This window comes from Bombina bombina, chromosome 3 (assembly GCF_027579735.1).
Source record: "Bombina bombina isolate aBomBom1 chromosome 3, aBomBom1.pri, whole genome shotgun sequence".
NCBI classification, from domain to species: Eukaryota; Metazoa; Chordata; class Amphibia; order Anura; family Bombinatoridae; genus Bombina; species Bombina bombina.
The window spans coordinates 25,311,937-25,326,234 of NC_069501.1; the positions used below are offsets into that span (position 1 = coordinate 25,311,937).

Genomic DNA, 14,298 nt, shown 5'->3' on the forward strand with positions numbered 1-14,298 from the left:
CAGAAAGCCAGGCAGATTCAGAGAGGCAGACAGTAGGGAGGACACCAACACATAGTCAGCATAGACAGTATAGAGAATACAGAATATCTTCAAAGAGCTATTTAGAACGGTGAAGCAGTACAGTATGAATTATGATTTCAGTGACCCAGACAATATGAACAGGACTCTTAGCTCAGAAAATAGAGGAAACCTTCAGACAGGAGGAGCAGACAGTGATAGACATTATAATGAGACCTAGAGCACTTTATAAAAAGGATGTCGCTGCATTCTGACACTGGCTACCAATGACTTCTTGGTTATTGGTCTGTCTTTAGATTGTTCTGCTGACAGAGTGAGCTTTGGATATATAATTAAATAAACAATAATATACATATTTACACCACACTGAAACACAAAACATTTTACTGTTTTCAAATAAACATCATAAAAAACAATCTCAGTGCAAAATATCACAATCTGTGGGGCCCAGGGCAAAGCTTCAGGTCATGCATGGACAAAATGCGGGATTTATAAAGCACCTTTAACCCTTTCTATGCCAGATACATTCTCCCTGTTTATTAGCTGGATATATTAAAAAAATATAATACATTCAAAGATAATTCAGTGCATCTACAACGTGAGCCATGTTTTACACACTTGTGGATACTGGAAATATTGCAGATAACAAGCTGTAGATAATGCAGCAAGGAGTGTTCACAGCCAAGTGTGGAAAAACGTGGAGTAACAACGTGAAACAATAACCCAGGTTTACAGATCTTTATATATTGAGTGATGCACAGATAGCTACAGAAGGCTCACCTGCATGAGCAAAACGTGGATCTGGCTAAAGTTTCAAGTGTATGACACTGGCACATGGTGCACTATAGATTATTCTGGCAGTGAAATGGTTAAAGGATCTGTCATGCACACAGAGCAGGTGTCAGCTCAATGCTAAGCCGAAGACATACCCACAATTTTTACAGTGAAACAAATAAAACAGGAGGTAAAAAACACAAGGCTACATAAAAGCACCTATAGGCAAGGAGAGGGAGGCGTGGGCAGGAAGGGGGCGATATAAAACACGCCTCCACTCACAGGAAGCGCAGATTTAATAAGGGCACCTTATGTACAAACACACGTCTTGCAAAGCATGGCTGACAGTCTCGGATGGCCCTCAAGGACCGCAATGAAGTCCTTCACATGGACAAAATGCACTTTATGGATATAGGTCTTGCAAACACATTACACAAGCCCTTGCTGCATCAAAGGTTTAACCCTCCCACTACCAGAGCAGGAGTCAGCAATTTCTCAGAATTTCTTGTAGTAATCCAATTAAAAGGAATTCTCCTTCTTCCCCTCCCAATGGCACATAAGGAGTTCCTCAGCCAAAAGATAAGTTAAATTGATTTATCTGTATAAATATAACATCTCTGCTGGAGCAAAAGGCCAGAGTCCTAAAATCCAATGCATGAAGTCATTAAAAAACGAAACAAGTCTCTAACAAGAAGTTAATCCTTTGTGATAAACACGTGGAGTACACAGCCGCAGCCAGACCACAGCAGAAAGAATGATGGTCACAAACGTCCCAGAATCCTTTTCAGGGTGTCTTCTTTCACTGGCTGAAATGAGAGCGGCCATAGCTGGCACAGAGATTACCAAAAGTAACAAGTCCGATCTCCTGACCTTAGTCAATAGTCCCTGGGTGTATGCTGAGTACAGGAGGCTCCAGGCAGGTGGGAGAGTAGTTGAGGTGGGGCTCCTTGATCCACAGGAGAGGCACCCCATTCTTGCCCTCACCTGTCTTGCCCGAGGGCCGGCTGTGGAACCTCACAAGAAGGATGGTGATGATGAGGATGCCGAAGATAGGAAATGGGTAGAAGAAGACCAGGTAGAAGAGCGCATCATTGGAGCAGATCACCGACTGCAAGGTGGAGTCTACAGGGTGGGAAGGAGAGTGGACAAGAGGGGTGGAAGAGGATGGTCGAGCAGTAGGGAAAGTGTGAGGGTGGTTTAGGTAAAGGAAATGTGCAGGGGGTGAGGGTGGGAGAGTTAGACGGGGAAGGAAAGAGGGAGAGGAGAGAAATGTTAACCCTTTCAGTGCCAGAGCCCCCCCATATCTATCATAGGCAGAGGGTGCAGTGGTTAGGGGATTCTAATAGACACGTTTAGGGCTTGACCACAAATAAATGCAGAAGGTCAAATCTCTAAAGGACAAGACCCTTAAAACAGAGTCTATTACCTTTACGACTAGACACCCCATTAAAGCATAGCCTGTTACCTGTATGACTGGATACCTCATTAATACACAACTTGTTCCCCTTAGTATTGGGCATACCGTTAATACAGAGGCGATTACGTCTAGGACTGGAAACCCCGCTAATACAGAAGCTTTCGTGATCCCCAAGAGCACCCTCATACCTACCCTTGCTCTGCACATTGACCCATCCCATCAGAGCTTCATCCTGAGCCAGAAGGTACCAGTCCCCACGGGGCCCTGGCAGCCACTCCTGGACCGAGCAGGTGTAATTCCCAGAATCCCCTGGGCCAACTTGTGGGACCCGTAGTCTGAAGAGAGTGGTAGACAACTGGAGCTGCTGCAGGCGGCCCTCCCAGCGTGGGGCCACCGGCGTCCACATTCCAGAACGGTCTGTGCTCAGCACTAGCTCAGGCTCCAACCCCCGTGCTGCACTCTGTAGGGACCAGGACACAGCTAGCTGGGAATCCAGGCGAGAGCGAGAGGAGATGATACAGTCCAACTCCAAGTGGCTGCCCTCAGTCACTGAAATATTGAGACGGGTGGCGTTCAGCTGCAAGCGTGGATCTGTAGGGGGATACATGGGTAGAAAAGGTTACTATAAATAATAAGACTAGGTCAACGGTAAAGACAGGCAAATGAAGCAAAGAACCTGGTGCTGGCAGGCTGGTGATGCAAAGGAAACAGGGTGTTGGCCAGGCAAGCAAGCAAGGCAATAGAAAAGGGGTGAGGCAAGAAGAGCCACTGCTGCCCCCACTTCCAATCACTTTAGGTCCCCCAATCAACCCTCTCTCTATCTCACACACACACAAACTAGGGCCCAGAGTCAACCCTCACATGTGCACTCTAGGTCTCCCAGTCAACTCTCTCTCTCACACACACACACACACTAACTAGGGCCACAGTCAACCCTCTCACACACACACTCTAGGTCTCCCAGTCAACTCTCTCTCTCACACACACACACACACTAACTAGGGCCACAGTCAACCCTCTCACGCACACACTCTAGGGCCCCCAGTCAACCCTCTCTCTCACACACACACTATAGGGCCTCCAGTCAACCACCTCACACACACACCCTCTAGGGCCCCCAGTCAACCACCTCTCACACACTAGGGTCCACAGTTAACCCTCTCTCACTCTCACACACACACACACACTCTAGGGCCCCGAGTCAACCACCTCTCACTCACACACACTCTTTGGCCCCCAGTCATCCCTATCTCACACACACAGACACACACACACTAGGGCCGTCATCCCTATCTCTCACACACCCACACACACACACACACTAGGGCACACTATCATCCCCATCAGACACTTCTCACTCGTGCCCCCTGCTGTCCCCGCTTCTCACTCACCAGTGCCCCCTGCTGTCCCCGCTTCTCACTCACCAGTGCCCCCTGCTGTCCCCGCTTCTCACTCACCAGTGCCCCCTGCTGTCCCCGATTCTCACTCACCAGTGCACCCTGCTGTCCCCGCTTCTCACTCACCAGTGCACCCTGTTGTCCTCTCTTCTCACTCACTTGACCCCTAAAGTCCCCACTTTACACTCACTAGTGCCCCCCTGCTGCCCTCACCTCTCACTCCTAAGTCTTTAAATTTTACTGTAATATTTATAACTTTTTGCTCACCTGGCCGGCGCACGCTCACATATGTTACACCCGAACGCTCCTCTGCTCTTCTATACCACTGGCGCCCTGGATCCTGCAGCCACTCTTGCACCTGGCAGCTGTAGGCTCCACTATCTCCCTTCTCAGCACTATGCAGGGTGAGGGTGTACAATCCTGGCGACGGCTGTGAGAGTTGTAAACGAGCGGCCAGCTCAGAGGGCAAGTTCCCTCTCTCTGTGATGGCATCAGGTGTCAGCTTAACCAGGGTCTGTCGCTCAGGCTCTCCTGCTCGCCATATTAGCCACTCGACAGACAAGCGGGAGTCACCCTGTGTACGATTCAGGACACGGCATGATATGGTGAAACTCTCCCCCTCTATGACTGATGTGTTCCATGGGAGATGGTCCAGCTGCAGATTAATATCTGTGGGCACATAGAGTGTCAGATCAAATATAGGGCTGAGGTATAATGCATAAACATAACTATATACAGCCATGTGCACTTGTGAGAGGTCTAGCTCAACCAACTGTAACTGGTCCTACACCCTCTAAGATAACAGAGCATAACAAGTTTCCTAGTGCTCCTGCCGCTCCTATAGGTTACCCAGCCAGCGTGTGGCCCTGGTGGTTTAGCCAGCGTGTGGCCCTGGTGGTTTAGCCAGCGTGTGGCCCTGGTGGTTTAGCCAGCCAGCTGCAGGCCTTTGGCCGTTTAGTTAGTCAGCGCATGGACAAAGTGGTTTAGTCTCCTAAGCCTGTAGAGGTTTATGTGGGTGGCATTTAAGTCCATTTAATTTCAGGAAAAGTTAGAACATTTTATTTATTTTTTTGAGGAGGGGGAGCTACAATTATTTTATTTATTTTTAAGTAAAATGCACAGATATATTTTAACAATGAATACCAAGAGAACAAAGTAAATTTGATGATAAAAGTAAATTGGAAAATTGCTGCCCTATCTGAATCATAAAAGTTTATTTTTGAATAGACTGTCCCTTTAAATCCACAAGGGTGCTGTGTGCTGCAGGATTAAAAGCTCAGGAGTTATGCTTACCTGATAATTTAGAACAAGATGGTGAGAGTCCACAGGACATCATATGTGGGATTTACACTCAAGTTCACTAGGAGGCGGCAAAAACCCTTAACAAACCAGAGCTTAAATCCCTATAGCACTCTCCCAGAATCCCTCAGTCATACCTATGGCCAAAAAGATAGAGGAAACAGAAAAGCCGCCAACTGTGCAGCCAACACATCAGCAAGTTTACAATAAAACAGCCAACACCAAAAATAAAAAAACGCGCAGGAGAACCGAGCACACTAAAAACAACTGATAGCGGGATCCTAAACAGAGATGGAACCCGCTCATAAAAAGCCTTATTTAAAAACACAAAAAAGACCAGCTAAACCTGCACGTGAAAATAACCCAAAGTCCGCAAAAAAAAAGCGGCCTAGATTTAGAGTTCGGCGGTAAAAGGGCTGTTAACGCTCCGCGGGTTTTTTTCTGGCCGCACCATAAATTTAACTCTGGTATCGAGAGTTAAATCAAATGCTGCGTTAGGCTCCAAAAAAGGAGCGTAGAGCATTTTTACCGCAAATGCAACTCTCGATACCAGAGTTGCTTACGGACGCGGCCGGCCTCAAAAACGTGCTCGTGCACGATTCTCCCATAGGAAACAATGGGGCTGTTTGAGCTGAAAAAAAACCTAACACCTGCAAAAAAGCAGCGTTCAGCTCCTAACGCAGCCCCATTGTTTCCTATGGGGAAACACTTCCTACGTCTGCACCTAACACTCTAACATGTACCCCGAGTCTAAACACCCCTAACCTTACACTTATTAACCCCTAATCTGCCGCCCCCGCTATCGCTGACCCCTGCATTACACTTTTAACCCCTAATCTGCCGCTCCGTAAACCGCCGCCACCTACGTTATCCCTATGTACCCCTAATCTGCTGCCCTAACATCGCCGACCCCTATGTTATATTTATTAACCCCTAATCTGCCCCCCACAACGTCGCCGACACCTACCTACACTTATTAACCCCTAATCTGCCGAGCGGACCTGAGCGCTACTATAATAAATGTATTAACCCCTAATCCGCCTCACTAACCCTATCATAAATAGTATTAACCCCTAATCTGCCCTCCCTAACATCGCCGACACCTACCTTCAATTATTAACCCCTAATCTGCCGACCGGAGCTCACCGCTATTCTAATAAATGTATTAACCCCTAAAGCTAAGTCTAACCCTAACACTAACACCCCCTAACTTAAATATAATTTACATCTAACGAAATAAATTAACTCTTATTAAATAACTTATTCCTATTTAAAGCTAAATACTTACCTGTAAAATAAATCATAATATAGCTACAATATAAATTACATTTATATTATAGCTATTTTAGGATTAATATTTATTTTACAGGCAACTTTGTAATTATTTTAACCAGGTACAATAGCTATTAAATAGTTAAGAACTATTTAATAGTTACCTAGTTAAAATAATTACAAATTGACCTGTAAAATAAATCCTAACCTAAGTTATAATTAAACCTAACACTACCCTATCAATAAAATAATTAAATAAACTACCTACAATTACCTACAATTAACCTAACACTACACTATCAATAAATTAAATAAACACAATTGCTACAAATAAATACAATTAAATAAACTATCTAAAGTACAAAAAATAAAAAAGAACTAAGTTACAGAAAATAAAAAAATATTTACAAACATAAGAAAAATATTACAACAATTTTAAACTAATTACACCTACTCTAAGCCCCCTAATAAAATAACAAAGCCCCCCAAAATAAAAAATTCCCTACCCTATTCTAAAATACAAAAATTACAAGCTCTTTTACCTTACCAGCCCTGAACAGGGCCCTTTGCGGGGCATGCCCCAAGAATTTCAGCTCTTTTGCCTGTAAAAAAAAACATACAATACCCCCCCCCCAACATTACAACCCACCACCCACATACCCCTAATCTAACCCAAACCCCCCTTAAATAAACCTAACACTAAGCCCCTGAAGATCTTCCTACCTTGTCTTCACCTCACCAGGTATCACCGATCCGTCCTGGCTCCAAGATCTTCATCCAACCCAAGCGGGGGTTGGCGATCCATAATCCGGTGCTCCAAAGTCTTCCTCCTATCCGGCAAGAAGAGGACATCCGGACCGGCAAACATCTTCTCCAAGCGGCATCTTCTATGTTCTTCCATCCGATGACGACCGGCTCCATCTTGAAGACCTCCAGCGCGGATCCATCCTCTTCTTCCGACGACTAGACGACGAATGACGGTTCCTTTAAGGGACGTCATCCAAGATGGCGTCCCTCGAATTCCGATTGGCTGATAGGATTCTATCAGCCAATCGGAATTAAGGTAGGAATTTTCTGATTGGCTGATGGAATCAGCCAATCAGAATCAAGTTCAATCCGATTGGCCGATCCCATCAGCCAATCAGATTGAGCTCGCATTCTATTGGCTGATCGGAACAGCCAATAGAATGCGAGCTCAATCTGATTGGCTGATTGGATCAGCCAATCGGATTGAACTTGATTCTGATTGGCTGATTCCATCAGCCAATCAGAAAACTCCTACCTTAATTCCGATTGGCTGATAGAATCCTATCAGCCAATCGGAATTCGAGGGACGCCATCTTGGATGACGTCCCTTAAAGGAACCGTCATTCGTCGTCTAGTCGTCGGAAGAAGAGGATGGATCCGCGCTGGAGGTCTTCAAGATGGAGCCGGTCGTCATCGGATGGAAGAACATAGAAGATGCCGCTTGGAGAAGATGTTTGCCGGTCCGGATGTCCTCTTCTTGCCGGATAGGAGGAAGACTTTGGAGCACCGGATTATGGATCGCCAACCCCCGCTTGGGTTGGATGAAGATGTTGGAGCCAGGACGGATCGGTGATACCTGGTGAGGTGAAGACAAGGTAGGAAGATCTTCAGGGGCTTAGTGTTAGGTTTATTTAAGGGGGGTTTGGGTTAGATTAGGGGTATGTGGGTGGTGGGTTGTAATGTTGGGGGGGGGTATTGTATGTTTTTTTTTACAGGCAAAAGAGCTGAAATTCTTGGGGCATGCCCCGCAAAGGGCCCTGTTCAGGGCTGGTAAGGTAAAAGAGCTTGTAATTTTTGTATTTTAGAATAGGGTAGGGAATTTTTTATTTTGGGGGGCTTTGTTATTTTATTAGGGGGCTTAGAGTAGGTGTAATTAGTTTAAAATTGTTGTAATATTTTTCTTATGTTTGTAAATATTTTTTTATTTTCTGTAACTTAGTTCTTTTTTATTTTTTGTACTTTAGATAGTTTATTTAATTGTATTTATTTGTAGCAATTGTGTTTATTTAATTTATTGATAGTGTAGTGTTAGGTTAATTGTAGGTAATTGTAGGTAGTTTATTTAATTATTTTATTGATAGGGTAGTGTTAGGTTTAATTATAACTTAGGTTAGGATTTATTTTACAGGTCAATTTGTAATTATTTTAACTAGGTAACTATTAAATAGTTCTTAACTATTTAATAGCTATTGTACCTGGTTAAAATAATTACAAAGTTGCCTGTAAAATAAATATTAATCCTAAAATAGCTATAATATAAATGTAATTTATATTGTAGCTATATTATGATTTATTTTACAGGTAAGTATTTAGCTTTAAATAGGAATAAGTTATTTAATAAGAGTTAATTTATTTCGTTAGATGTAAATTATATTTAAGTTAGGGGGGTGTTAGTGTTAGGGTTAGACTTAGCTTTAGGGGTTAATACATTTATTAGAATAGCGGTGAGCTCCGGTCGGCAGATTAGGGGTTAATAATTGAAGTTAGGTGTCGGCGATGTTAGGGAGGGCAGATTAGGGGTTAATACTATTTATGATAGGGTTAGTGAGGCGGATTAGGGGTTAATACATTTATTATAGTAGCGCTCAGGTCCGCTCGGCAGATTAGGGGTTAATAAGTGTAGGCAGGTGTCGGCGACGTTGTGGGGGGCAGATTAGGGGTTAATAAATATAACATAGGGGTCGGCGATGTTAGGGGCAGCAGATTAGGGGTACATAGGGATAACGTAGGTGGCGGCGATTTGCGGTCGGAAGATTAGGGGTTAATTATTTTAAGTAGCTTGCGGCGACGTTGTGGGGGGCAAGTTAGGGGTTAATAAATATAATATAGGGGTCGGCGGGGTTAGGGGCAGCAGATTAGGGGTACATAAGTATAACGTAGGTGGCGGTCGGCAGATTAGGGGTTAAAAATTTTAATCGAGTGGCGGCGGTGTGGGGGGACCTCGGTTTAGGGGTACATAGGTAGTTTATGGGTGTTAGTGTACTTTAGGGTACAGTAGTTAAGAGCTTTATAAACCGGCGTTAGCCAGAAAGCTCTTAACTACTGCTATTTTCAGGCGGCTGGAATCTTGTCGTTAGAGCTCTAACGCTCACTGCAGAAACGACTCTAAATACCAGCGTTAGAAAGATCCCATTGAAAAGATAGGCTACGCAAATGGCGTAGGGGGATCTGCGGTATGGAAAAGTCGCGGCTGAAAAGTGAGCGTTAGACCCTTTAATCACTGACTCCAAATACCAGCGGGCGGCCAAAACCAGCGTTAGGAGCCTCTAACGCTGGTTTTGACGGCTACCGCCGAACTCTAAATCTAGGCCAGCATGCGCTATCCCGATCAGCCAACATGTACCCCGACAAGCAAAAGAGGAGTCGGCGTGCACTAACTCAGCTGACCCGACAAAGAATAGGCGCACAAAAGAATGAAAGGGGAATAGAGCCTTAGAAAAGAAACCATAAAAACGAATACATATTAAAGTGATGGTAAATGTTCCCCTTTGTATAAACAGGTCCGGAATGTTTAGTGATATTTTATTACAACTGAAGAATTCAACTCCATCTGAAATATTACTAACATTCCGGACCTGTTTATACAAAGGGGAACATTTACCATCACTTGAAATATTGTCTCCAGGCTACAGAGTACAATAGAGTACAAACCAAATAGACCAACTGGCTACACGAGTGCCATATATAAAAATAACCTAAATTATGCTTACCAGATATTTTCCTTTCCTTCTGTATAGGGAGAGTCCACAGTTGCATTCATTACTTGTGGGAAATACTGAACCTGGCCACCAGGAGGAGGCAGACACACCTCAGCCAAAGACTTAAATACCTCCCCCACTTCCCTCATCCCCCAGTCATTCTGCTGACGGAATAAGGAACAGCAGGAGAAATATCAGGGTAAAAAAGGTGCCAGAAGAACAAGTTAAAATTTAGGGTAGCCCATTGGAGAACACGGGCGGGAGCTGTGGACTCTACCTGTACAGAAGGAAAGGAAATCATCTGGTAAGCATAATTTACGTTTTCCTTCTTAATACAGGGAGAGTCCACATCTACATTCGTTACTTGTGGGAAATTATACCCAAGCTACAGAGGACACTGAATGCTAATGGGAGGGCAAAAAGGAAGAGGCCCCCCTCTGAAGGCACCACAGCCTGTCAAACCCTTTCTCCCGAAGGTTGCTTCAACAGAAGTAAAAAGCTCAACAAAAATTTTGAAAAAAGAATGAAGGAAGACCAAATAGTCGCCCAACAAAACTGATCCATAGATGTCTCATTTTAGAGTCCCCAAAGGATGCCCCTGCTCTTGAAAACTGAGCCGTAAACCTCTTAGGAGACTTGCGTCCCACTGTCACTATCCCAAGCGGTGACACTCCTCCCCTAAAAGATAAGGAAGACTAAGAGGCCTTCTGACCCTTACGCTTCCCAAATAGACAATAAACAGAGAAACTGTCTAATCCTATGAAGCCTGAAGATAGAACTTCAAGGCACGACTCCATTTTATGTAGTAACTTCCCTACGAGAAGAAGGAAATGGATATAAAAAATGGACCTTAGAAGGAATCCTGACTAAGTTCGTAGAACAGCTTTACTATCGAAGCAATATTAGACGGAAAAGGTATCAACTTAAAGACAACCCCATGCATAGGTACAAAGGGAACCCAATGTAAAACCATAGCACAAGACCTAAAACTCCAAGGAGGAGCATCAGAAAGACACCTCGGCCTGATCACAGTCAGAGCCCTAACAAAAACTGTACATCCAGAAGCTCAACAAGTGTCTTATACAGAAAAACAGACAGGGCCAAAACTGTCCTAACTATTAACTAGCCAAGAGACCCTTCTCCAGACCATCCTGGAGGAAGGAAAGAATCCTGCAGGCCTTAATAGTGTGCCAGGACGAACCACACTCTTCACAGCAAAAGGGGTCCTCCACCCATATGAGAGATGACGAGGGACCAGCCTACGCACTGGAGGAGAGGATCATAACCTCTCAGAAAAAAAATCCTCTCTTCGGCTAAGACAAAGTGACATCACGCTGTCCACCTCAGAGAAATAAGATTCAATGAAGCAAAAGAGGCCTTGTTCTAGCAGATCCCTGTGACAAGGCAACCTTTGTGGAGGCAAAGCCACTAAATCGCAAACCAAGATCTACGCGGCCTTAACGAAGCAATCCGTATCACTGACGCCTGCCCCTGCTAGATCCGAGCAACCACTCAAAGAGTAATATGGCAAAAAAGAAAACATTGCAATGAACCTCCAAGACACTGCTAATGTATCAACTAGCTCCGCCTGAGGATCCCTGAACCACAACCCATTAATGGGTAATCTGGTATAGAGAGGGGACATCCTGAGAATCTCATTCGGCATCCCCCTCTAGGTACAATTCGGATAAAAAGAATTCCTGTAGAGAACATCCGTCCCGGATGATCACCCCTGGAGAGTGGATCGCTGACAGCGAGCAGTAGTGGGCCTCTGCCCACTACAAAACCCGAGATACTACCCTCAACGCTAGGGAGCCTCTCGTTCTCAGAAGGAAATCTAGCAAAGAGTAAGACCGACTAGAAGCCATACACTGGGACTAACCCAGTAACTAAACCTTTAGAGCAGAAAAGATTGCCTGAAGATACAAAAAGATAATCGGGAGGAAAACCCTTGTAGGCACGCCCTCACCAACCTGACTGACTAGCAACCAAAGTCAAAAATCACCCCTGGTGATTGAAGAAAAGTGTCCCACAGGTCAGGGAGATCTAAACAAGGACACTGGAGAGTGTCTTTCAATCCATAGTCCAGGTAAATCTGTGAAGACAGATTTGAAACAATGCCACTCCACTGCCTCAGCATACACTGTGCCTCGGCTGAGATGAGACCTGTCAAAAAGCATGAGGTTCAATATGAACCCCCTGACAAATCATCACCCCCCAACACAGAGCCAGAGATAGCCTGAAGGAGGTCTGGAGGGCACTACCTGATGAAGCCAACTCATAGCTTCACAATTCCCAAGAAAAATGTATCTGTCTAGGAGGACTAAAATAGCATCCAGGAATCCACCCTGGTGCCTACACCAGAGAACTCTGGTCTAGATCCATCTCTGAGGATTGAGGAAGACAGATAAAAGTCCCTAAAAGTCTTCTATTAGACAAGACGATGGAGATGAAACCAGAATCGTCAAGAAACTACCATTAGATCTGGATTCTGGCCAATGCCAAAATAAAACCCCAGATGCTAAACCAAAACACAATGTACTGGAAGTGCCGGTCCTAAGGAACTGGAAAGCTACCATAGGAGAAATTAAAGAGATATGATATCCTTCCTCAACAGTGAACCTGCACTGCTCCTCCCATACCAAAAAAGTAGAGAGTACCTTATAGTCTTCCTCTGAAACAAGGAGACATGATAAGCTTTGCTTAAGTATTATAGGACCCAAATAGGACGGAAGTTCCCTCCCACTATGGGACCACAAAAACAACAGCGGTTTAAATAATATCTCAAACCACACACTGCGATAGGCACCGGGACAATGACTCCCAAGGAGAACAAGAAAAACCACACCCACCTGGAAAGGCTTCCCTCTCTTTGTTGGAAAGACAGGATCAAGAGAAGGAAAACTGCCCTGGAAGGCTGGATTATAAGACTAGCTATGACCTCTAGGGCCCATGGATCCTATACGATCCTGAATCAAGTGTCTGCAAAAATGCGATACCAGATAGGACCCGACACTGGTCCCTCCTGCCAATCTAGGATAAGTGGACCTGCTCTGCTTAGACCTATTCCAGGACTGAGTCAGCTCCAAACGCACCTGAATAACTCGGGCTTAGCGGAAATCCTGACGCTTAGTCTTGACCTCACTAAAAAGTACAAGAGAAAAGAAATAGTGTCTCAGATTTGCTCTCTCATCAAAAAGATAAAGACCGCAGAATAGCGGAACCACATTAACTCTTTCTCTCAAACAGAAGGAAAGATTAGACTTAGAAGTCGAATCTGGCAGAGCGACTCAAGGTCTGAGCAGAAAAACCCTGCAGACCTAGTTTAGGGGCTAGAAGTCTGCAAAAATTCCAGATAAAGAATTATAAGCTCCAATGGCTTAATTCTGTCTCAAAAATATGGAGGGAAACATCACCTCCAATTGAAACAGATTCCTCAACAGGAGGTCTCCAGAAATGTGACAAACTTATGACGAAACATCTTCCTAACAAGAGTTTCCTCAATAACCAAAAGCTCTAAGAATAAACTATTCTTAAAAAGGCCAGCACACAAAAAAAGCGTTAGCCAAGAAGGAATGTGCATAACACAACCCCATAGAGCCCGGAACTGGGATCCTAAAAAAAAAAAAAAAAAAAAAAAGAAAAGAAATAGACGAAACGGAATAGGATCTCCATCCTTCCCCACCTGTCTTCATCAAATTCGCTATCTGATTTAGTGTTCTGAGATTCAACTGGCAGATCAGTCCTAGGAATCTCTAATATCGCCAAAACTTCTCTTAGGAGCAAGCGCAGGCGAGCCACTCTAAATCTAAAAAGGCAAAATCCTCCTCTGCCGGAGGAATAGAAGCAGCAGGCTCCGACCCAGAAGGTCCGTACTCTGAAGCCTCAGAGAGAAACGCATCTCCAGATGACTGAACGGATACAACCGTCAATTTACATGATGCTCCCTGGGCAGGAGTGCATGGATTAACCCTTTGTTTGCGTGTAGCAGTACGAGGCAAAGCAGCTAAAGCCGCAGACATTGCCATACGGAACTGCGCAGCAACGTCCGGTGGAAAAAGGCCCTCTCCAGGTGGAGGATTAGCGGTGCAAGGGGAAGCTGCATGTGTAGGATCAGATGAATGTAGGGAACACACCTCACGGGTGTCAGGGTTTTTTCCCTGTTTGCCATGTGCTGCTGGCAGCCATTTTACTCACCTCTCTTCCTGACTATGGTGCATTGTGGGGGATGCTGCTCATTTCCTACACTTCCTTTTATGGCCAGACTGGTGTGTATCATCCATGTGAGACAGGATGCAGTCTCAGAATTGTGATGTCATCATTTATTATTTAAAGGGCCTCTGTTCAGTATGCTTTGCCTTTGCGTTGTCTCAGATCTGTTTGTGAGAGTTCCTGT

General features: G+C 44.7%; 1 protein-coding gene across 1 annotated transcript in view; it reads right to left on the bottom strand.

The window, feature by feature from the left end:
• Positions 1 to 385: 385 nt before the first annotated feature.
• Positions 386 to 14,298, bottom strand: part of IGSF3 (immunoglobulin superfamily member 3) — a 203,447-nt gene continuing 189,534 nt past the window's right edge. Inside the window, exons 9-11 of the mRNA XM_053705755.1 lie at positions 3,874 to 4,275; positions 2,402 to 2,800; positions 386 to 1,914 (exon numbers count right to left, since the gene is read on the bottom strand). Coding sequence (XP_053561730.1) covers positions 1,664 to 1,914; positions 2,402 to 2,800; positions 3,874 to 4,275 — 1,052 coding nt within the window. The 3' untranslated portion in view covers positions 386 to 1,663. The remainder of the gene's footprint in view (positions 1,915 to 2,401; positions 2,801 to 3,873; positions 4,276 to 14,298) is intronic.